The sequence below is a fragment of the Girardinichthys multiradiatus genome, chromosome 23 (assembly GCF_021462225.1).
Source record: "Girardinichthys multiradiatus isolate DD_20200921_A chromosome 23, DD_fGirMul_XY1, whole genome shotgun sequence".
NCBI classification, from domain to species: domain Eukaryota; kingdom Metazoa; phylum Chordata; class Actinopteri; order Cyprinodontiformes; family Goodeidae; genus Girardinichthys; species Girardinichthys multiradiatus.
The window spans coordinates 28,197,370-28,221,139 of NC_061815.1; the positions used below are offsets into that span (position 1 = coordinate 28,197,370).

At 40.8% G+C, this 23,770-nt stretch overlaps 1 protein-coding gene across 2 annotated transcripts; it reads left to right on the forward strand.

The window, feature by feature from the left end:
• Positions 1-14: 14 nt before the first annotated feature.
• LOC124860289 (E3 ubiquitin-protein ligase RNF38-like) lies at positions 15-23,149 on the forward strand. Of its 2 annotated transcripts, none has more exons than XM_047353475.1 (12): positions 15-48; positions 12,244-12,293; positions 12,422-12,603; positions 15,297-15,696; positions 17,269-17,409; positions 17,480-17,668; positions 20,082-20,243; positions 20,340-20,440; positions 20,532-20,613; positions 20,698-20,819; positions 21,190-21,289; positions 22,194-23,149. In XM_047353475.1, the coding sequence occupies exons 3-12, from the start codon at positions 12,422-12,424 to the stop codon at positions 22,254-22,256; spliced, it is 1,542 nt and encodes a 513-aa protein (XP_047209431.1). In that variant the 5' UTR covers positions 15-48; positions 12,244-12,293; the 3' UTR covers positions 22,257-23,149. The 2 variants fall into 2 exon arrangements, with proteins under 2 accessions (XP_047209431.1, XP_047209430.1); XM_047353474.1 differs by lacking the exon at positions 15-48 and adding an exon at positions 1,674-2,797.
• The last annotated feature ends 621 nt before the right edge of the window (positions 23,150-23,770 follow it).

Below are 23,770 nucleotides of genomic sequence, written 5' to 3' on the forward strand. Positions count from 1 at the left end.
CCGATGAGAAATTGTGATATTCATTGAATCAGGTGTGAAAGTACGTTTGTAAGTATAAACTTTTTTTTTTCAGATTTGCAAAAGTTTTTACACGTTTTTAAAATGTTTTTAAAGAACAATTAAAATAATAAATAACAAAGACTTTGGCTTGCAAATAGATTAGATTCATGTGAAGAGTCTTCATTTATCTTTCTTATACATTATAACTTTCCTGACTCGCTCTGGTGTACAACTTCCTATCCAAATCTTGACTCATTTTCCGCTCATCAGTGATTGAAGTTGATCACAATTGGTTAATTTCTTATCCACCTTTTTCAGGTGGATAAGGACTGACAGTGCGCTTTTTCAGAACTGACCATAGAGTTTAAATGGGGTTTATCTTTGGGGAGTTTCCTGGCTAGAGGTACAAAATGTCAATGTTACGAGATTTAAGCCACTCCATATTTATGTGTTCCATAGTACTGCATTATACTCCGTTATACGTATATTGGCATGCAGACTTTCCCTGCCCTTGATCGCCTTGATTGATGTATATTTTCAGTGTCTAAGATGCTAAAGCTTACAAAGAGTGGTGGGGACATTGTGATAAAATGAAAGAAAAGGGTCAAGGAATGATATGTTCAATTCTGTTCAGTTTTCTTCCTTTTGAACTTACTTACACTTTAAAAGTGTGTTTAAATGCTGTGAGTGTATATATGTAGATAAACAAATCTGCTTTAATTACATTTAAAATTTTAACACATCTACCATCTATCATAGAAACCAGTCTGTTATTCAGGCTAAATGAATGATTTAAGGTGGAATCTTTAGCAACTTAAATTGGAGTTATTATACGACTACAAAATATTTGTTACCTGTTATTTTATCCAAGCGCAGAATACACTGAAATTTTGTTTTTTCTCAATGAAGAACACTTTTCAAGATAGTGTAGTTCTTTGCTGTAATATTCTGCACAATAATCGTTCAAGAGTGGTTTGTCCTATAGAAAAAAAACAACAACAACAAAAAAAACTATTTAATTTTATTCTGGCCATATTGGCTGGGCAACATTTGTTTGTAAAAATAATTTTATTTAATTTTCTTTGTTTGGTTTTTATTCTTTAAAATCTTTTTTTTACTGATGGCATTATGTGTAAAAATGTTAATACAATTCAGTAAATTACATTTACATGATCCCAATATTTTTTCTATTTAACTAAATTTCAGTGCTTAGTGATAAAAATCGAGGTTGAAAAATTGTATTTCCCTTTTTTTAACTGGGACATATATTTAGGCTAATAGAAACAGTAGGTATGTTTATTTATATGATGCTGTGCATTTGTTTTTGCCAAACGAATAAAAACCGTGTGAAGCCAGTGTTTTGTTTTTTTTTTTTTCAAAGCGTTGTCTCATAGTAGTTCTGCTGTGAAGCTGCTGAATTATTAATGAGCGGAGCAGCTGCCTGAGGTTTTTCAGACAAAAGTAGTCGGGTCCGATGGAAACGACCCGATTTAAAAATGAAATATGACGCATTATATGTGCGGAAAATACAGAATCGTGAATATTTAAGATATCAAACATCTCTTTGTTCTTTTCTGTTGAGCATATTTTGAGATGTAGCCCAAATGTCCACGGCGACGAGCCGCATAAGTCTGTTATCGATTGGTCGCGACTTGACAGCGATGCGAGACTCCCATTGATTGATCTCCACTCCACTCCCCGCTGACCAGAGAAAACACCCGATAGCGAATGCGAGAGGGGATTTAAATTAGACAAAAACCGTCCGCTTTAGTTGACGGACGAGGTTGCTGTTTGCGTTTTCATGCCGGTTGGCGTCGTGCTTGGGTTCGTGTGTCAGAGAAACGGCTCATCGTTGGCGCTGGGCAGCGTTAGCTGAGCTGTAATGTCAGGACTTGTTTTCTCCGTAGACATCGCTTCCTGTTAGCCTCGGGCTCGCTGGAAAATTGCGTTATGTTAATGAACGAGCAGGTATAGTTCGCCAACACAAAACAGTAACTTTGCTGCCTGCTTTAGCCAGTTCTTCCATCTGACTTCTATCTTTCCTCACAAATCTATGCTGATAACTTTTATTTAATGCCCAGTATCCGGGTTGGTTCGCTAGCGCTTCTCAGCTAGCCATCTTTGCTCGGGTTTTACGGCTTGAAGTGCTGAACTTGGTTGGATTTTGATGACAAAGAGCAAGCGGTGTTAATTTGATGGTTCATTTACGTGTTTAAGACGAGCTCACTCGTGTCACAAGTGACCATAAAATACTTTAATTTCATTAACAGTGTTTACTGTGCAGAGACAAAAGGAAGAGAGGGTTTGTTCTTGATTTTTTTTTTTTTTTGTCAATTTATTTTTGAGCGTACACAAAAACTATTTTAGACATTTTTGTCGCAATTGTTAAACAGAAATCACTAAGAGTAGCTGATCTTCAGAAGTAATTGCTAAGTTAGTAGATAGTCCCGGAGAAGTGGTTGCATCTCTTCATCCATCCATCCATCACCGCCCACCTCCTCTCCGGCCATGGACCCCCCCAGGACTCGGTCGCGGTCTCGGTCTGGCTTCTATCATTTCTCCATGAACGGCAGCGTTGGAGGCAACGACGGGAGCTTGATGAACGCCAGCGGAGGAGGGGTGAGCTACCCGCCGCCGAGTAATCCCGGCTGGGCGCCGCACCACGGAGGACGGGGCTACCCGGAGGGCCAGCAGCAACAGTCGCTGCCGCCGCCGCAGCAGCACGCCCAGGGGAGCTACCTGTCCGCAGGGGTGCAGCGCCACTCCGCGCACGGAGCTCACAGACACCCTGGTGCAGGTAAGCAAGCTTAGAATAAACGGGGCCCACAACCAGGCTGGATGCATCATTACACACTCACACAGGATGAACCCCCAGAGGGATGCAGGCAGACCCCTTGCAGCTTATCAGGCTCGGAGGCATTTAACTAAAAGGTTTAGTGTTTTCACTGCCAGCTGATGCGTAGAGGGCCAGCTGTATGTTAAATGTTGTATAAAGGATATAATAATGTTAGATCAGAAAAATACGGCTAACTGTTTCCCAAAGCCATTGTTTCATCGTTACAAATGTTTCTTTCAGAGTGAACAGTGGTATAAAATCTTCTGTAGAGCCTACAGCCCACACAATTAGTTAAAAAACAAACAAAAAAAATGGGCAGATGTTATATTTTAAATAGTACACTAAACACACAATATTTTAATTAAACAAAGTGGTAGATTTTACATAGAAATGAAACATAATCACACAAATATCTCGGTTAATTATAAAGGTCAAAACTTTGTGTTGTACCTAACATTTTCTATTTGAAAAAGATTTAAATTGGTCATTGGAAGTCCTATTTATTCATTATAAGTTTACATCTTCATTAATGTTCTGCGCGGGGCCGCCATATATACAGGTCCTTCTCAAAATATTAGCATATTGTGATAAAGTTCATTATTTTCCATAATGTCATGATGAAAATTTTACATTCATATATTTTAGATTCATTGCACACTAACTGAAATATTTCAGGTCTTTTATTGTCTTAATATGGATGATTTTGGCATACAGCTCATGAAAACCCAAAATTCCTATCTCACAAAATTAGCATATCATTAAAAGGGTCTCTAAACGAGCTATGAACCTAATCATCTGAATCAACGAGTTAACTCTAAACACCTGCAAAAGATTCCTGAGGCCTTTAAAACTCCCAGCCTGGTTCATCACTCAAAACCCCAATCATGGGTAAGACTGCCGACCTGACTGCTGTCCAGAAGGCCACTATTGACACCCTCAAGCAAGAGGGTAAGACACAGAAAGAAATTTCTGAACGAATAGGCTGTTCCCAGAGTGCTGTATCAAGGCACCTCAGTGGGAAGTCTGTGGGAAGGAAAAAGTGTGGCAGAAAACGCTGCACAACGAGAAGAGGTGACCGGACCCTGAGGAAGATTGTGGAGAAGGGCCGATTCCAGACCTTGGGGGACCTGTGGAAGCAGTGGACTGAGTCTGGAGTAGAAACATCCAGAGCCACCGTGCACAGGCGTGTGCAGGAAATGGGCTACAGGTGCCACATTCCCCAGGTCAAGCCACTTTTGAAGCAGAAACAGCAGCAGAAGCGCCTGACCTGGGCTACAGAGAAGCAGCACTGGACTGTTGCTCAGTGGTCCAAAGTACTTTTTTCGGATGAAAGCAAATTCTGCATGTCATTCGGAAATCAAGGTGCCAGAGTCTGGAGGAAGACTGGGGAGAAGGAAATGCCAAAATGCCAGAAGTCCAGTGTCAAGTACCCACAGTCAGTGATGGTCTGGGGTGCCGTGTCAGCTGCTGGTGTTGGTCCACTGTGTTTTATCAAGGGCAGGGTCAATGCAGCTAGCTATCAGGAGATTTTGGAGCACTTCATGCTTCCATCTGCTGAAAAGCTTTATGGAGATGAAGATTTCATTTTTCAGCACGACCTGGCACCTGCTCACAGTGCCAAAACCACTGGTAAATGGTTTACTGACCATGGTATCACTGAGCTCAATTGGCCTGCCAACTCTCCTGACCTGAACCCCATAGAGAATCTGTGGGATATTGTGAAGAGAACGTTGAGAGACTCAAGACCCAACACTCTGGATGAGCTAAAGGCCGCTATCGAAGCATCCTGGGCCTCCATAAGACCTCAGCAGTGCCACAGGCTGATTGCCTCCATGCCGCATTGAAGCAGTCATTTCTGCCAAAGGATTCCCGACCAAGTATTGAGTGCATAACTGTACATGATTATTTGAAGGTTGACGTTTTTTGTATTAAAAACACTTTTCTTTTATTGGTTGGATGAAATATGCTAATTTTGTGAGATAGGAATTTTGGGTTTTCATGAGCTGTATGCCAAAATCATCCATATTAAGACAATAAAAGACCTGAAATATTTCAGTTAGTGTGCAATGAATCTAAAATATATGAATGTTAAATTTTCATCATGACATTATGGAAAATAATTAACTTTATCACAATATGCTAATATTTTGAGAAGGACCTGTATATATATATATATCCTTCTTGAAATGCAGTCGTGGGTCGCACTAAAATCATTGCGAGTTCTGTAAATGGCCCACGGGCCGCACCTTGGAAACGCTTGCTTTAGATGGCCGAGCATTCTGCTGAAGTCTGAACTTCAAGTGGCATAATGTCCTTGCATATTTAGTCAAAAAGTGACATGCTGGAGCTGGTGGTCTCCAAACTTTAGGTGAAAAGGTCCAAATCTGTTTTCTAGATGACATCAAAGGTCAGGAAAGGCTGTTGATCCCATTTATTAAATGCACAGAGAATTTACAAGCAAAATGAATGACACCTATTGACCACAAGTGTTTGCTACCTTAAACTGCTCCAGTTCGTTTCTCATTAAAGTTCAATAAGCACTTTTAGTAAAATTAATTCAAACCTGATGATTTTAATTACTTTTTAACCTTCAACAAACGAAGTGCATTTTTTATTCACGAGTAAATTAAATAAAGTGGTCTTTTAGTGCAAAAAGACATTGCAGCAACAAAACTACTAAGGTGAAGGTTAGATGCCCAGGGACAGGTGTACAGCACTCCATCCTAGTGCGAAATAAGTCAGTCGGTCTTGAATGAGCTGCCAAAACTTAGCGCAGTATGAAAATCCTTCCCCAAAATCAATTTTTATATCCCAAATTATTTTTTGAATTTTAATTCTTTAAAATAATAATACTATATATAATAAAGCAGATTGACCTATCACATGTCCTTCAAGTGTACCTTTGGTTGTGTTCTACCTAACTGACCAATAATGATGATCAGGATATTTTTTTTCATTGTCTTTCTCTTTGACGCTGTCCAGCTTCTTTCGTTCTCCCAGAGTTTTCTGGACAGTCTTCTTCGCTCCAGCACCACGCCAACTGGGGTTTAGAAACTGCCATAATTTCTAAGTCGCCTGTAACTTTCTCATTTTAAAGGACAAGCTGACTCGACACATTCAGCTACAAAAGTCTTTAGTAAAACGGCATGTTGCTTCTTCTGAAGATCTTCGCTGAGGGACGTACTTGCAGAAACAGCTGGCTAATGTTAGCTCTGTGCTCCGTTTTTGCAGGTCTTGTTAATTTAAAGAAGGCTAATTATTTCTTAGTTTTTTTGTTTTCATCCATGACCACTAATGGTCTTAAACTGGGATCTAGTTGCCTCAAAGCTTCCCCACAATTTTTAGACTTGGTGTCGCTTAATGGGTCGTGGGAGAATAAAGTAAATGTTTCGAAAAATACACGAAAATTAACACAACGTTTGTGTTGCAGCTCTGTGACAACACAGACCTTGACTGTCAGCTCAGATTTATCTGTAATGACTGATATAAGATACTTATACACAGCAGAAATGAATAATATGAAACAGATTTTAATATTAAGCTGCAACTAAGATGCCCTTATTTCTTTTTGCCCTGAGTTTCCACTTCAAGGTTTAGCAAGTTTTCCCTTCTGACCTCAGGAATGTTGCTGGAGAAAACGTCTGCGATAGCAGGCTAGATTTCATCAAAAAGAAAACAGTCTGAGATAATTCAAATGTAGGCTTTCAACAGACTGTCACATTAGCAGCACTGTCCCCCAAAAAGCCAGACGAAGCATGGAAAGAGCCATGCCTCCTATTCGAACATGCCACAGACAGGTTTGTGTAAGGGACTTTAATATAAACGTTGTGAGCTTTCTCTAAGCAACTGTCAGCATATCATGACTGGAAGCAAACGCTGCCTATTTTTTTTTTGATTGTGCTTGTTAGCACCTTCGCTTTTTACAGCCCTTGGCATCAGTTTTTGCTGTATAAGTCTGAATGTACCGGTTTGAAAACATGCCGTTGCACAGTGCAGCTTGAATAATCAATGTTACATCCCACCCACATGGACTAAGAATTAGTTGTACATATTTAATTGCAACACCACTTTACTGTAGAGTAGATTGCTTCTCTAAAAACAGCTTTTCTAGTAATGGTTCACCATATTGTTTCAAAGCTAATAGCAGGGACTTTTTCTGCCTGCTAAGACATTATTCTCAGTTTTCTGTCATGTGTTTCTCGGTTGTCTGGAAAGGGAGAAATGGTGTCAGTCTTCCTTAGCAACTATGCTCAACGGAAACAGGGTCATGTCTGCTCGCCAGTGAAACCCGTCCTTTCTGGCTTGAAATCCTTTTTGCCCTTGGGATGAATCAGCATAACTAGACCTAGTTTTCCACAAAAATGGGATCGGGACTGGATGAGGTGTAAAAGAGGGGAAAATGGCATGTTAGATATATAAAGGTGCAGTGCATTGGGCCTGGTGTTGGATGTCATCTCAGACTGAGTTGCCGCCATCTACTGAGTTCACATGACTCTAGAGTGAGTCATAGAAGCAAGACAATTAAAGGGGTTTGTATCTAAAAAGGCTGTTTGGTTAAGGCTTAGGAGAAGAAGCAGGAAGGCTTAAAGGGATGAGTTTGCACCTTCTTTTTGGTGATTTCTAACTTTTTCTTGTTTACACATAGAAGACGTTTGTCAGTTTAAGGACATCCTTAATTTTCTGGCAAGCATTAAGTGCATAGAAATTAATATACTTTTTAGAGACCAGACTTTTCTGTTTGAAATATCCTTATTTTTATTGATCTTGCGTTATATTCTTATTTTCTGAGACACTGAATTTGGGTTTTCATTATCCTTGTACTCGTTGTCTTCCGCTTATCCGGGACCGGGTCGCGGGGACAGCAGACTCAGCAGAGACGCCCAGACGTCCCTCTCTCCAGACACCTCCTCCAGTTCCTCCAGGGGGAGCCCAAGGCGTTCCCAGGCCAGCCGAGAGACTTAGTCCCTCCAGCGTGTCCTGGGCCGTCCCCTGGCCTCCTCCCGGTGGGACGTGCCTGGAACACCTCCCGAGGAAGGCGTCCAGGAGGCATCCGGTATAGATGCCCGGGCCACCTCAACTGGCTCCTCTCGATGTGCAGGAGCAGCGGCTCTACTCCGAGCCCCTCCCGGATGGCCGAGCTCCTCACCCTATCTCTAAGGGAGTGCCCGGCCACCCTACGGATAAAGCTCATTTCAGTCGCTTGTATCCGGGATCTCGTTCTTTCGGTCATGACCCAAAGTTCATGGCCATAGGTGAGGGTAGGAACGTAGACCGACCGGTAAATTGAGAGCTTTGCTTTTCGGGTCAGCTCTCTCTTCACCACTACGGACCGGCACAGCGCAGGGATACGACCCTCTCATCCACTGGGGTAAACCCCAACACGAGACGGCTGAGCTGGGGGGCAACAAGCAAACCTACACCAGCCCGCCGCCTCTCCCCGTGGGCCACTCCAGAGTAGAAGAGAGTCCAACCCCTCTCAAGGAGATGGGTTCCAGAGCCCACGCTGTGCGTGGAGGCGAGTCCGACTATTTCTAGTCGATATCTCTCGACCTCCCGCACAAGCTCAGGCTCCTTCCCCCCCAGCGAGGTGACATTCCACGTCCCTAGAGCCAGCCTAAGCATCCGGGGATCGGGCCGCTGAGGTCTCCACCTTCGTCCGCCACCCAATCCTCTTTGCACCGGTCCCTCACGGTTCCCCCTGCATGTGGTGGGCCCACTGGGGTTTTCATTATCCGTAAGCCATAATCACCAAAATTACAAGAAATAAATCTTAGGTCTTGGGATTTATACATAGAATTTAAGATAAATTCATAGATTAATTATAAATACTTTTTTTTTTTTTTTTAAAGAATCCACCTTTTCCTTGTCACAAAGGAAAGCATTTGTCTCCTTACTTCTACATGTACATGAACTTTGATGACATCTTATTCTTAATTTATAAGCTCCAGTTTGTTGATGGACCCACCGTTGCCAGCATTAGCAGCTTTAGCTGTTCTGTAAACATATTCCACAAGTTTTAAGTGTTCATAGTTGGATGAGAAAACCAGAGTTGCAGCCTCTGCTCTAATTCATCCCAAAGGTGCTCTGGAAGGTTGGGGTCAGGACTCTGTGCAGGCCAGTCAAGTTTCTCCACACCAGACTTTATACACCTGCAGACATGGAAGTGATTGTAACACCAGAATCCATTGATTTGGTGGATTTGACCCAGTAGTTTTGGCAATACAGGTCCTTCTCAAAATATTAGCATATTGTGATAAAGTTCATTATTTTCCATAATGTAATGATGAAAATTTAACATTCATATATTTTAGATTCATTGCACACTAACTGAAATATTTCAGGTCTTTTATTGTCTTAATACGGATGATTTTGGCATACAGCTCATGAAAACCCAAAATTCCTATCTCACAAAATTAGCATATTTCATCCGACCAATAAAAGAAAAGTGTTTTTAATACAAAAAACGTCAACCTTCAAATAATCATGTACAGTTATGCACTCAATACTTGGTCGGGAATCCTTTTGCAGAAATGACTGCTTCAATGCGGCGTGGCATGGAGGCAATCAGCCTGTGGCACTGAGGTCTTATGGAGGCCCAGGATGCTTCGATAGCAGCCTTTAGCTCATCCAGAGTGTTGGGTCTTGAGTCTCTCAACGTTCTCTTCACAATATCCCACAGATTCTCTATGGGGTTCAGGTCAGGAGAGTTGGCAGGCCAATTGAGCACAGTGATACCATGGTCAGTAAACCATTTACCAGTGGTTTTGGCACTGTGAGCGGGTGCCAGGTTGTGCTGAAAAATGAAATCTTCATCTCCATAAAGCTTTTCAGCAGATGGAAGCATGAAGTGCTCCAAAATCTCCTGATAGCTAGCTGCATTGACCCTGCCCTTGATAAAACACAGTGGACCAACACCAGCAGCTGGCACGGCACCCCAGACCATCACTGACTGTGGGTACTTGACACTGGACTTCTGGCATTTTGGCATTTCCTTCTCCCCAGTCTTCCTCCAGACTCTGGCACCTTGATTTCTGAATGACATGCAGAATTTGCTTTCATCCGAAAAAAGTACTTTGGACCACTGAGCAACAGTCCAGTGCTGCTTCTCTGTAGCCCAGGTCAGGCACTTCTGCTGCTGTTTCTGGTTCAAAAGTGGCTTGACCTGGGGAATGCGGCACCTGTAGCCCATTTCCTGCACACGCCTGTGCACGGTGGCTCTGGATGTTTCTACTCCAGACTCAGTCCACTGCTTCCACAGGTCCCCCAAGGTCTGGAATCGGCCCTTCTCCACAATCTTCCTCAGGGTCCGGTCATCTCTTCTCGTTGTGCAGCGTTTTCTGCCACACTTTTTCCTTCCCACAGACTTCCCACTGAGGTGCCTTGATACAGCACTCTGGGAACAGCCTATTCGTTCAGAAATTTCTTTCTGTGTCTTACCCTCTTGCTTGAGGGTGTCAATAGTGGCCTTCTGGACAGCAGTCAGGTCGGCAGTCTTACCCATGATTGGGGTTTTGAGTGATGAACCAGGCTGGGAGTTTTAAAGGCCTCAGGAATCTTTTGCAGGTGTTTAGAGTTAACTTGTTGATTCAGATGATTAGGTTCATAGCTCGTTTAGAGACCCTTTTAATGATATGCTAATTTTGTGAGATAGTAATTTTGGGTTTTCATGAGCTGTATGCCAAAATCATCCGTATTAAGACAATAAAAGACCTGAAATATTTCAGTTAGTGTGCAATGAATCTAAAATATATGAATGTTAAATTTTCATCATGACATTATGGAAAATAATTAACTTTATCACAATATGCTAATATTTTGAGAAGGACCTGTATAGTGTACATCTTTGTGTTTGGTGCTTGTGCCGCCCTCTAGGCAATGCCGCCCTGTGTAGCGAGTCATATCCCCTGTATTAAAAATTACTACTATGCAATCCTTTAATATTTTCCATGCCAAGCATGTTGTTTCAATGCATCACCAAAGATTTTCAGTGTTTGTTTGTGATAAATGTTTGAGGCTTTTATTCTTTAATCTACGGTGCAGATGGTTTAAGTATTGAGATTTACTTGGTCTATGTTAGTCTTGTGTTGTATACAAGAAGATAAAGAACTGGTTTTGCTGCTTCAGTAGTTTATGCTTATGTTTTTTTTTACAGCTGAGATGCCATTGTATTGCCACCTGCGGTTAATAGTTTTGCTCAGGGCAACTTGTATAAGCTTATAGTCATTATCTCTGGTTACAGCTGTTATTATAGTGAGAACAGTAGTAAGTAGAGCTGTATGCTAAAACCATACCCTGATCCGTCTGTTGTTGCTAATGTTTTGGATGTTATTAAATGTAGATAAGAATCCATAGAATTTGGAGTATATCGATCAGATTTGCATCTATTTTTAATGTGCATCCTTTGTTCATCTAACCTGCAGTTGTAACCAAAACATATTCAGTTTCCAACGCTCTCAAACAAAGAAAGTCAAACTTGTAATCTGAGCATCTGATTTAAACAAATGAATGACTCATTTGCACAAGTAAATATTGTAGTAGATTTAGCTCCCTCTATACACACTAAGTCTATCAGTAATATTATGAGCCCCAACTAAAACGTACAAATGCTCCGGTGTGTTGTACATGTTTCCCAGTTTATGCCTGTTTGTCTTTACGGGCTTTTCATGTTGAATTGGAGGGAAAGAGGAACCTGCTGTGAGTTTGCTTCCAGGGCTGAAACAATTGGATTAATTGTGATCAATTAATTATGGAAATAATCGTCAACTGTTTTTGTAATTGAACAATTGTTAGCTGGAGTATACAGATTCTAAAACATGTCATTGCTAAAAGAACAACCCACTCAGAGCAGTAATTAAGCCAAAATTGAACAGCAAAGAAATACATTTTGCATGTAAGATGAAAAGCCTTCTTTGTCTGTAAATATGCTCCATTCAGAACTCAAGTGGCATAGCTTTAGCATCACCTGGTTCAATTCAGTAAAAAATCTCCTATGAAACAACTTTTGCTAGCTGTTTATTCATCGGTTCATTGAAAAAAAATAAAAATAGTCAACAGATTAATCGATTAGGAAAATATTCATTAGTTGGAGCCCTAGTTAATTTCTTTGAACTGTTAGCAGTAAATAGTTTAAAAGAAAAGCTGATCTTGTGGGCTTAAAACTGTAAATGTTGATGTTATCAAATCTCTGTCACCAATATCAAAGGGAACGTATTCAAACAACCAACCAGGCTTGATCAGCATATTATTTTTGCATTCAGTATGACCTAACCTCCCTTTGTTTATTGTAAATGTGTTTTTGATGTCCAGTAGAGGGTCACTATGTGTGCCTTGTGATGTTGATGTTTTTCTCAGCTCTATTTTTATCTGATTAAGTTTTTATTTTAATTTTTTTATTCTGTGATCTGCAGGAGTGCTGCATTTTCATCCAGATAATTTGTGCAGTGAGGATCGAGACAAAGTAAGGAGTTCCTGTTGTCTCTGCTTTGCTCCTGGTTTGAATAGAATTTGTATTTAATTGTTTGCTCGGTCCTACGTGTCCTTCTGTTTAGCCTGCTGTCTTATTTATTCCCTGTCCTTCATGTGCAGATGGAGGACAGCCCAAGCCCCAAAAGGCAACGTCTTTCCCAGCAGTCCATGTTGGACCACAGCTCGGCTCCTCCTTCCACTCCTTCCTCCCCCATTCGGCCGTGGGAGCTGCCTCCGAGCCGCAGACCGCACCCCCACTACATGCCCGAGAGATGCCACACACCTGTCAGAAACCGCCGCAGGTATTCCCCGCTAGCATTATAATGGTACACAATACAAAAAAAGGTAGTTTTAAAATGTTTTGTCACAAACGCATAAAAAAGCTTGCATGCTGCAAAGCATCACTTATGATACATTTTTTTCCCCCCTCAGATCTTCATCTGACAAAAATTGACAAAACTTGTGGAGAAAAAAAAATACACATAAAACATAAAATGTTCTGAAATATAGATGGGTGTGAAAAAGGAAACATAAGCAAGAGGACAAACATTGTTAAATGTATTATGCATACATGTGCTATTTCAGTAATGTGAAAATCTATATATGCTGTATAAGGTGTGCCATAAATTACAGGATAAATTCTTTATTTAAGAGGCCTGGAGGGTTTTTCTAGTGTTAACCTCTCCAGGGGTGCATTTGATCATGTCGGTTATGTCAGTGGTTCCTTGTTTTAAAGGAGGCATATTCAAGCGTTCCAGCTTCGTTTAGGGAAACATCTCTTGGTGTAAAAGTCTGTGTATCACGTTTAGACCTTATTCTGTTGTCATTGTCCACATTTTTGATTACCTGGTTCAACAGGCGTAGATTGAAAAGAAAATGAATGTGCTGTGTGCCTTTACCCTCTTTTTAAAGGGGTCATATCATGCCAAATCCACGTTTTTAGCCTTTAAATACATTTTATTGTGTAGTTGGAGTCTGTAGGAAAGTGGAAAAGTTGAATTTAGTCTCTCCAGGTGTTGCAGAGCAGTTTTTATATTCTGTTTGGGTCATATCACAGTATTTGCTGTGGAACAACTAAACAAGGTCATGGACCTCCGGCTGATCGATTTCACATATCCTCCATATTTATTTCTTTGGTTTTTGGGTGTATTAACCCACACAATTCATTACACCGTCCCCAGGAAACCAGAACCTCTTCGAAGTGTCTGGTTAAATTTTGTTTTTCGTGGAAATCTACTTACATCAGTGGGGAAATTCCTCTTTGTTTGCGTGAAGCACTTCAAGGTCTTCAGCACGCTCCTCCAGCATGAAAAATGATTTGCTGAAAGACTTCATCTGATTAAGCGGTCAGTTCCTCCTGTCTATGGAAACGACGGACACAGCAAAGCACTAAGCTGCAATGATCGCTAAAATGATAACGAACTTTATTTTAGACATGAATTTATTGTGTGTTGATATGACGTCCTGGTCATTGTTTTAATAGCAGTAGCATCGTGCCTTCTGCTTATGTTAGCGCTGTGTGCTGCTTTTAGCTCCTTAAGGACAGAACTGTACTGCGGGTTTTTGAATAGTATTACAACCTCAACAGTTTTGTTTTGTTTTTGCTGTTTTGTCTTGTTTCTGCGGTGCTAGATAATTGTTATCAAACTACAAATATGGCTGAACAGGTTAAAGTGGAACGCTCTTTGACCTGGTAGGGGGCGGGTTGTGAAGTGCTTCAACAGCATTTAAAAAGACGGCACCAAAACGAGCTGCTTTCAGACGCACCTCCAAATTGTTTAACCCCCTTTACTCTTATGGCCCTAAATAAAATCCACTGCAATAAATAAGCCGCAGAAGCCATCTCATTAATAAATAAAAGTGAACATTAGTGAACAAACAGCATCATGAAGACCAAGGAACACGCCAAACAAGTCGGGGTGAACTTGTGGACAAAGCAAAATTAGTTTATAATACAGTATTCCCTGCTTTAAATGTTGCAGAGCAATCTATCATCCCAAATGTAAGAATATGGCACAACTGCAGACCTACCAGAAACCTGGTCATCTATCTACAGTGGTTGGCTCTGTAAAGAAAGCATTAAGAATAGATGCTGCCAAGAGGCTTCTTGATAATTAATGCTGCACATCAACCTGAAAACACCATCCCTTCGGCGGTGGCAGCATCATTCTGTGGGAATGCTTTTCTTTACAAGCCTGTTATTTGATGGGAAGTTTGGATGGAGCTAAACACAGGGCAATTCTAAAAGAAAAGCTGTTAAATACTTGAGACCGGGATGGATGTTTATCTTTAAGCAGTACAGCAAGTCTAACAATTCAATCAGAGCTGGACTGGAATGTCTTAAATACAATCTGTTGATGTGGAAGGCTGGTAGAGACTTGCCCAAAAGCCTTGCAGCTGTATCTGCAGCCAAATGTGGTTCTACAAAGCATTGAATCAGGGACTGAATACAAATTCACACCTCACTTGTTTATATTAAATTTCTTGTTTGTTAACAGAAACTTTCCAATAAAGTAAATTCTGATTTTTGACTTGAGGTAGCATGCACGTTATTTCATATGACACACTGAAGGAAAAATTGATTCTATCATTTATTTGTTTTTTACATGTTGACATTTTTGCTCAACACACTATCATTGTAATTAAAATCCTTTCTCATACTGGACGCTGTTTACACATCCAGTGTTTCAGTCATGTAATATTTATTAGGACCATTCATTTAAGAGAAGCTTTTGACATTGACAGGTGTTCAGAGAACCTCTTCGACTATAACAGTTCATAACAATATCCACATGTCGTGGAGATGTTGTTACAGAACCTAATGCCTGTAAGAAAATTTCGAAGGAGCTTGGAAGGAAACAGTTCTTGTAGGTAAAAGTTTAAATCTAGTGTGTGTTTAATAATAAAGGTTTAGCCCAAAATTCAGAATAAAACATTTTCTTTTGTAGTTTATCTACATGAATGCTTTAGTTTCTCCTTCTATGTTTAACTTCAGTCCTCCAATGCGACGCCAGCGTGGGCGGAGAGACCGCCTGACCCGCCACCACCACCACTATAACGGCAACAACAATCACCACCACCATCACCACCCAAACAGCCACCATCATCACCATCTTCACTCCCACCACGGCCCGTCGCCTGGCCATCAGGATGAAAACTACCGCCACCCAGCTCCTCCTCAGGGTTACCCACCCTATAGCCAGCAACCTCCCAGAGGGCCGGGCTCTGTCTCTGAAGACCGTCCAGGTTACCATCCCCCTAACCCCTCCCCGAGGCCTCTTCACCAGTCGCCAAACCTGTCTCCCAGGCTGTTGCACCCTGGCGCCCATCCCGGGCACCCACATCCCCACCCATCCCAGCAACAGAGCAGTGGGGTCCTAGATCTCCAGGAACAGGTGGGTTTAATGAGAATTAAGCAACTTTAAGTGTGGTATATGTGCAGAAATATTCAGACGCTGTTAGGAAGCACTAAAGGAGCCAGACCTGCTCTTTATAGTTGAAAAACCATGTCTGTCTAGAATCTCAGTAATCCAGGTCAGATTGGTCCTAAATCCTTGAACTGTGTATGTGTATTTCATGCAAATACCTAGGACTCTCACTGTGGCTTTGTATTAACACAGATGTGCAAGAAGAAGACAAGCTAAAAACTAAACGTTTTTAGAAGGTTTTTTTTTTTAAGCTTTCGGTAATAAAAATCTGATATGGTTTAGGGATGTTTGCTTTGATGCAGAAAAGGGGAAATCTTGAAATTCCTTCATTTCTGGTTGGATCCAAAACTGCGAACTCTATCAAAGAACACACACTTTCCTAAATTGTATTTGTTACAGTTCTCAAAAAATCCTGTTTTGTTTTTTCTTTCTTAGCACAGATTACATCTGTGACTTAAAGTCAGAGGTAATGAAGTTAATCTTGTCAACCGACATGTCTACCTTGTGCATTTTTTTTCTTTGCCAATAATTTGCTAAAGTTTCTAAATCAGCTTGGAATGACAACATTTTTGGCAAAACTAAAAACTTAAACCCTCAGACCTTTTGTAAATATTTCTGTAGAAGGCCAAACACATTTCAAATCATTTATCCAAAACTGAAGAAAGATGTTTAAAGCTGCAGCTTTTCCACCTAGTCCTTTTTAAAATAAAACAGCAGTTGTAGAAAGAAAAACAGGGATGCTTCTTGTTTGTTGGCAGGTGTTGGTACACAGGTATCACTGTGGGATTTGGGGAAACAACCTAGTCCTGACTTCAGTTTGTCGCCAGTACAGGTACTGGTGTTGCAGTGGGGTGGCTGTGGCTCTCACTGTTGGGCCTTCACCACTTGAAACCCCATACACCCCACCACTACACCCTGCCACCACTACTTACTCTGACACAGCCCTCTCTGAATACTTTGAAGGCCACGGTGGCTCGCTACTGGATTATCGGCATTTTTAAACCTTATTGATTATTGAAATTGGCAAAATTGAATTTCCCTCATAGAAGCAGATGACCGCAGTCACAATAAAACTATTTCATAAAGTTATGATGTTTACCCTGCTACTTCTGGTGGACCACCGCTCATTAGATTCAGTGCAAAATGCTTTTTGTAATTATTAACCTGTCCACTGTCTCTACATGCTCATCCAGGAGGAGTGAATGCTGCAAGTCACTGACTGGATGCAATCTGCTGGGTTTCCTTAGATAGAAAAACTTTTTATCCAATTTGAAAAAATAACTGAATCTGACTGCACTGTTCAATGGTTAGTTATTAATTGGAATGTTTTTGCCTGACTTTGTGAAGTGCCTTGAGAAAACATGTTGTGAATTGGCGCTATATAAATAAAACTGAATTGAATTGAATTTTTACACTAAAGCTTTGTGTGGTCTGTTCTTTACAGCGCGTCCAATGTGAATGAAGTCCTGTAGCTCCGGCTGCTCAGCTTTTAATCAGTCCGCGTGTATAAAGTTTTGAATATTTTCCGTCTGGTTTCAGGGTTCGGTTCCGGTATCATATCCTGTGTCTCCTCCGGGTGTGCCACCTGGCCTTCCGCCTCGGTCTGCCCCGCAGCAGATCCCAGCATGCTCTGTGGTCTTTAGCGGGCAGCACTATCCCGTCTGCAGTGTCCCTCCTTCTGTAAGTGTGTTTGTATTTTGTGAAGTAATTTTATAGTTTTGTTCTGAAATTGTATCTTTTCATATGTTAGGTTCTTCAGACTTGTTCCGTTCAGCATTTGCCCATGCCGTACCCATTCCCGTCATTGCTGTCCACCGACCCAACCTTCTTGATTCCTCCTCCTCACCTCACACACCCTCCAACGCACCTCTCCCACCACCCGCCTCACTTGCCGCAGCCGGCGCAGTTCGGACCTTATCCGACGCAGCAGGCTCGATCGGTGAGTAAGAAGTCTTGCAGTATACGGCCTTGTGCTTATCCGAGGGGAATGCATTGAAGCAACAAACCTGGGCTCTCTTTGTATAAGCTGGCTTGACAAAACCTAAAACTCTGCCTAGAGATAATAGGTACCCTGATGATTGTTACGTTAGGCGTCATGCATTATTCGAAGATACTTACTTTCATAGGATGTTGCTCTCCTGAATAAACTATAATTAAGCAAATGTCCATCACTGACACTGGAACAGATCAGACTGCATTGATATAGAGGATGAAGTGTTAGAACAACAATGCATTTGATTTAATGAGAATAAGAGAGGAATGCTGCAGAAAATAAATTTGAGGAATAAGTGACTTAACAGACTGCAGTTAAATTCAAGTGATGAACTCTCCATATTAGAAATGTACTTCCTACTAGGGCTGGAACAATTAATTGGATTAATCATGATTTTATCTATTATTGAAATAATCGTTAGTACTTGAATAATTGTTAACTGGAGTATACAGGAATACAACAACCCACTCGGAGCAGTAATTAGGCCATAATTGTAGAAAAAATATATTCTTTTTGCATTTAAGATGGAAAAACCTTGTTTGTCTGTAAATATGCTCTATCAAGAACTCCTCAAGTGGCTTGGTGGAATCCTGTTTTTGAGCATATTTAAGAGGATGATTTAGGTAATGAGACCCAGTTTCAAATAAAAAAATATTACGTTGTCCACTTATTTTGTGGATCCATTTGGCAATTAACAAAAGCAACTTGGATCCACGTTTAAATATAAACACTGCCTGTCTTCTAAGTTACACGAGAGCGATCTAAGCCCTGTGGTGTCAAATGCAGTATTTGAAAAAAATATGTAAATATAAAAGCTTTTTCAAGCTTTATCTATTAAGGGCACCCCTACTCGTTGCTTAGACATTAAAAAAAGTAGTAAGGACATTAATGTGTAAATGAAATCATGATTTTAAAATCTGATGAGCTCTGAGCTGCACCTTTTTTTTTTTTTCATAGTACATATACTGCTGTAAAGTCTTATTTAAATGTCTAATTTATTAACAATTCATAGTTGTGTAAATGAACAAACAGCGAAATGGATAAATACTTGCACTACAGTGTCTCTTTGTTTCTGATCAAATGGAGAAATGTCAACATTGTGCAGCATAAATGTAAAGGTGCTGATGTGTGTTAGAGAGACTGATGGTAACCTTTCTCCAGTAGGTGTTTTGTTTACAGCCATGGATGCTGGACACATTTAGCAGATTTAAATTATTTTTACTATTTGGGGAAAAATGTGTATATGGTGTAATAGAGTCTAATGCCCCTTTTCCACTGGCTCGTTTTAGGCGGCTCGGTATGGTACCAGTTTTGTTTCCACTGACCCACTGAGCTATGGCTTGAAGCCCCGCTTCCAGCCATCAATGTAGGGTGCTATTAACACTACTGTGTGACAATTACATAGATAATAAAACATAAACTAAATACTAATGTTTGTACTATTGTATATGCAAGAATGTTATATTTTTTTGTGTATAAAATGATCCACTGGGATGATTTTCTGGACCACAGCCCAGCCAGAACTTAGCAGGTAGCAGGAGAAGCAGAAAGGAGAGATGCTGCTGCCTGGTCTGGTGAAGCTCCAAAGTTTGCCTGAAGAAGCTACAATTTTAGGCTTTATGAGGAAGTTTTTTCTCAGCCATGGCAATAATGAGGGAAAGGACTTTAGAGAGCAAAACCGCAGACTTCTGACCGCGCTGAAGTTAGTTTTAGGTTGGATATTGAATATTCATGCTCCATGGATTCAGCTGATACTTCCTCCCGTTTGATCCGAGGCAGCCAGTCTGGTTGGGGGAAGCTGCTCTCTGTCTGCTCCCTCCTCCTGCAGACGCTGGTTTGTTTAAGGACTGTCAATAAATTTCCGAACCAAACTCTTTCATGGTGGTATTGTTTTGGGACAAATGTGGGTCTTAACAGCTGATTTTATGTGATCAACTGGTTCAGGATGCTATTAAATACAGCACCCTGCCTGTTTGTCATTCAGAAAGCTGACTTGTCCTTTTTCTTTTCTCTCAGTTTTCAGGCATGGTTAATGATCTGTAAATAGTAAAATTACATTTTGATTTGACCAGCTCTCTGACCATTGTGGCCTGTAATATTATTGTCGTCGCTCTTGAGTTTTATTAACTTTTCCCTGCACTACCTCAACGAAAACCTTCTCATTTCTTCTGGTCCCATGGTCAATCAGTAAACAGCAGTATGTTCATGTCACATGTAGTCCTTAAGTTGACTCTTAATTCCTAAAGTTAGAGGTTACAGATTTTTAGCTCTTTTGAATTTTTTTTTCCTGTGAAAGACTTAAAACAGATGATTTTTAAACTGCTTGTAGTTTACACAGCTCTGTCCTCTGCCACCTTAGCCTTTACAGAGGATAGAAAATGATGTGGAGCTGCTGGGGGAGCATCTGTCTCTGGGTGCTGGGCTTCACTACTCCCCGGCCACACACCCAGCCCTCACCCCACACTCGACGCCTCTCCACTTCCTCTCCCACGAGCCCCTGGCGCAGGAGTTCTTTGGAGTGGTGAGCTTTGGGAAATAAATACATTTACAACGTGTGCATTTCATCTTTGAGTGTGTAATTCTTCTGATGTGTGCTTGTTATTTATCTTCCCTGTAGTCTTATCCAAACTTCATTCCTCGGCGTCTCCCAGGGCGGCGGTACCGTTCGCAACAGCTTCCACCTTCGCCTTATCACCCCAGCCTCCTGCCTTACTTCCTGTAAGTGCGCTGGGAAACTTCCCAAACTAGAAACGATTACAGTTGTACAAATTTACCTCGATTTATTTTGTTCGGATTTCTCTTTGTACAGATCAATGCTGCCAGTCCAGCCCACAGGTCCTGCAATCGGCCTGGAGCTGGATGTGGATGACGGAGAAGTGGAGAATTATGAGGTTCTCTTTTCTGATGGTTATATGTGTACCGTTGCCAGATGCAGACTTGTTACACTTTGGCTGTTGCTGATGTCTTCCCCAAAGGCCCTCCTGAATCTAGCTGAGCGCCTGGGAGAGGCCAAACTCCGAGGACTGACCAAGGGGGACATTGAACAACTCCCTTCCTATCGATTCAACCCAAATAACCATCAGTCTGAGCAAACACTGTGAGTTCTGCCCTTTCAAAGCACCTTTACATGCTGAGGGGCAAATGGTATTGTTTCTCCTTGTGTCACAGACTGCAGTTTATAAGTTACAGCTTTAATCTGTATATTTTGTACACTTCTTTAAATCTAGAAGCAACTCGAGGTTTCCCACACATGGTGTCTGAAAGGTGATTTTGGTACTTTAAGACAACTGTAGCTGTCTTTCTGCTGTTTGAATAACATTACCTAAACAGACAAGGTCTCTTAATGTTGTCGATCTCTGTTACAGGTCAAGCACGATCTTCCTTTTCTATTTTCTGTTGCTTAATGCGTGTTTATACAGTAGGATTCTGTGTTGCAGCACAGTACTCTAACACGTGTCTGATTACAGGTGTGTGGTATGTATGAGTGATTTTGAGTCCCGTCAACTGCTGCGAGTCCTTCCCTGCAGTCACGAGTTCCATGGAAAGTGTGTCGACAAGTGGCTGAGGGTGAGTCGGAACCCGCTGACCCGAGTCCAGGAGAAACTCTAAACCTTTCTGTTTTACTTTATGTGTGCACTGTTGCTTTGTCCTATTTTCTCATTAAACCTATTATTTGTTTCGTTGATTCGTTCAAAATTGAACCTGGTATATGAAGAGTGATATATTGCAAGCATTAATTTCTTAATTCTGATGATTATGGCTTAAAGCTAATGATTACACACAGTTCAGTTTCTTAGAAACTTGGTTTATTACATGAAACCAATACAAAAGGATTTGTAATACAGAAAGGCACACCTGCTGAAAGTATGTCCATGTACTGTACAGTGTATGTCATCAAGTCTTGGTTGTGGCTCCTTTTGCATGAATTACTGCATTAATGTAGCTTGGTATGGATGTGTTCAGCCTGTGGCTCTGCTGAGGTGTTTAGGAAGCCCAGGTTGCTTTAATAGCAGTGTTCAGCTCGTCTGCGTCATTGGTTCTGATGTGTTCATGATACAGCATAGATCTCTGTGGGGGTTGGATCAGGCCAGTTTGCTGGAAAGTCAAGCACATGGTCATTTCTGTCACTGTAGCTTCCCCTCCTTGTAGAGGGGGTCAGTCTGCTGAACAACTTACATGTTATCTATGTTCCCAATGATTGTGTAGCTCATCATAAAGCTATAACTCACCATTTCTAACACAAAGTACCGTTTGGTATTAGTTTTATGTTCTAATTTTATGAGAAACAGAAATTGGAGTTTTTCAGTAACTCTAAGCCTTTGTGGAATAAATCAATAACTTTTTGCCAATATTCTTATTTATGATGAGGTCCCTTTTATTCAGCAGTGAGTTAAATTTTTGTATCTTTTTATATATTTTATGTTTAGTGTCACAGCCGCTAATATGAAATGTCTCCTTTGTTCATCTTCAGGCCAACAGGACGTGTCCTATCTGTCGAGCCGACGCCTCAGAGGTCCAGAGAGACTCGGAGTGACCACAAGAGGGAGCTGTACACTTCCTGCTGTCGGATTAACACATCTAGCACTGCCTGCTCCTGATAAATTGATGCACATATGCGTGCATACACACGCAGACACATGCAGCGTTACCTTTCATGTTGGTGGAGCACTTTATTCTCCATAGTTGTTTCTTTCTTTAAAAGTTTACATCGTGCATTTGATGTTTTCTTTAACCAGATAACTTGTCACACTCCTTTCCTTTCTGTACATGCACACAGGTCCTCACGTTTAAGTGAATGACCCAACTTCCTGCAATAGTGTGTGTGTCTGCATACATACCACATCTGTGCAAACATTGGTCTGTAATGCAGGGCTTTGGTACGTGAGTGTGTTGTCAGTGTGTGTTTGTGTGTGTAGGTATGGGAGGGATTTTGGGTATCTTGGAGCATGCATGAGTTGTTCTTCTGTACTGGACAAAAGTAACGAGTTGAGATTTTCTTTTTGCTCTCATGATTGAATTTTCTCCCTGTTTATATGTTTATGAACTGTCTGTATGCATACTCTGTGTGTATGTATGTTATAGACTTTTCTCTAGTTTGACACTAATGGTCCATGCTGCCGCTGTATCTCTCAGTTGCCTGTTTGTATTATTATTATTATTATTATTATTATTATTATTATTATTATTGGTTTTTCTGCCTGTCAGTTACCTCATCATTCCGTTCTCATTAAAAGTGCTTCATAGCACCACTTTCACATTTAACAAATATATTTTCCTTTCTTTTCATTTCAAAGAAAGTTTGTGGTTTGCAGTGGCACATGTTGCATATATATATATATATATATATATATATATATATATATATATACTGTAAAAATCTATGAATATCTATATACCAAATAAAATGCTTGATATGAAATTTTTAAACGTTGCATTTTGTAATTGTTTTCAAGTCATGACTGAGACAGAGAGGAGAAAGATTAGGTTTGGTTTGGTTTGGCCACAACATGAAGCTTAGAGCAGACTGATTTTACTGGGTGCAATGACCTCGATGACCACTAAATGGTGCCACTGCACTTCTGCATTTGCCATCTTGGACCATATTTTAGTGCAAGAGGGAAAAATTGTAAATGATGGCAAATAATGGATATTTAGACCATTATTCAAAACTGTAGTGGGCTTCATATTAAATATATGCATTCTGGTAAAGACATTTAGCAGCTGTAACTTGGTGTTCCTGTATGACTGGAAGTCACTCATTTTGGAGGAATTTCTGCCCAGTTAAGGTTGCTTCAATTCATTAAGGTCACACATTATTGTAATCTGTGGTCTGAACCTTGACATGGCCATTGTAATGCTTTGATTCTTTTATTTTCTGCCATTGTGTTTTAGATATGTTGCTGGGATCATTGTTCTTGGCAAGATTGGCAAATGCTTCAGGTGGTGATTATGCTTTCTCACTGAAGAATAATAGACTTCAGATATTTTTGAAATTGCCTTGTGACCTTTTACTTATATTTTCTCTATGGTTGTTGTCGTCTCAACTTA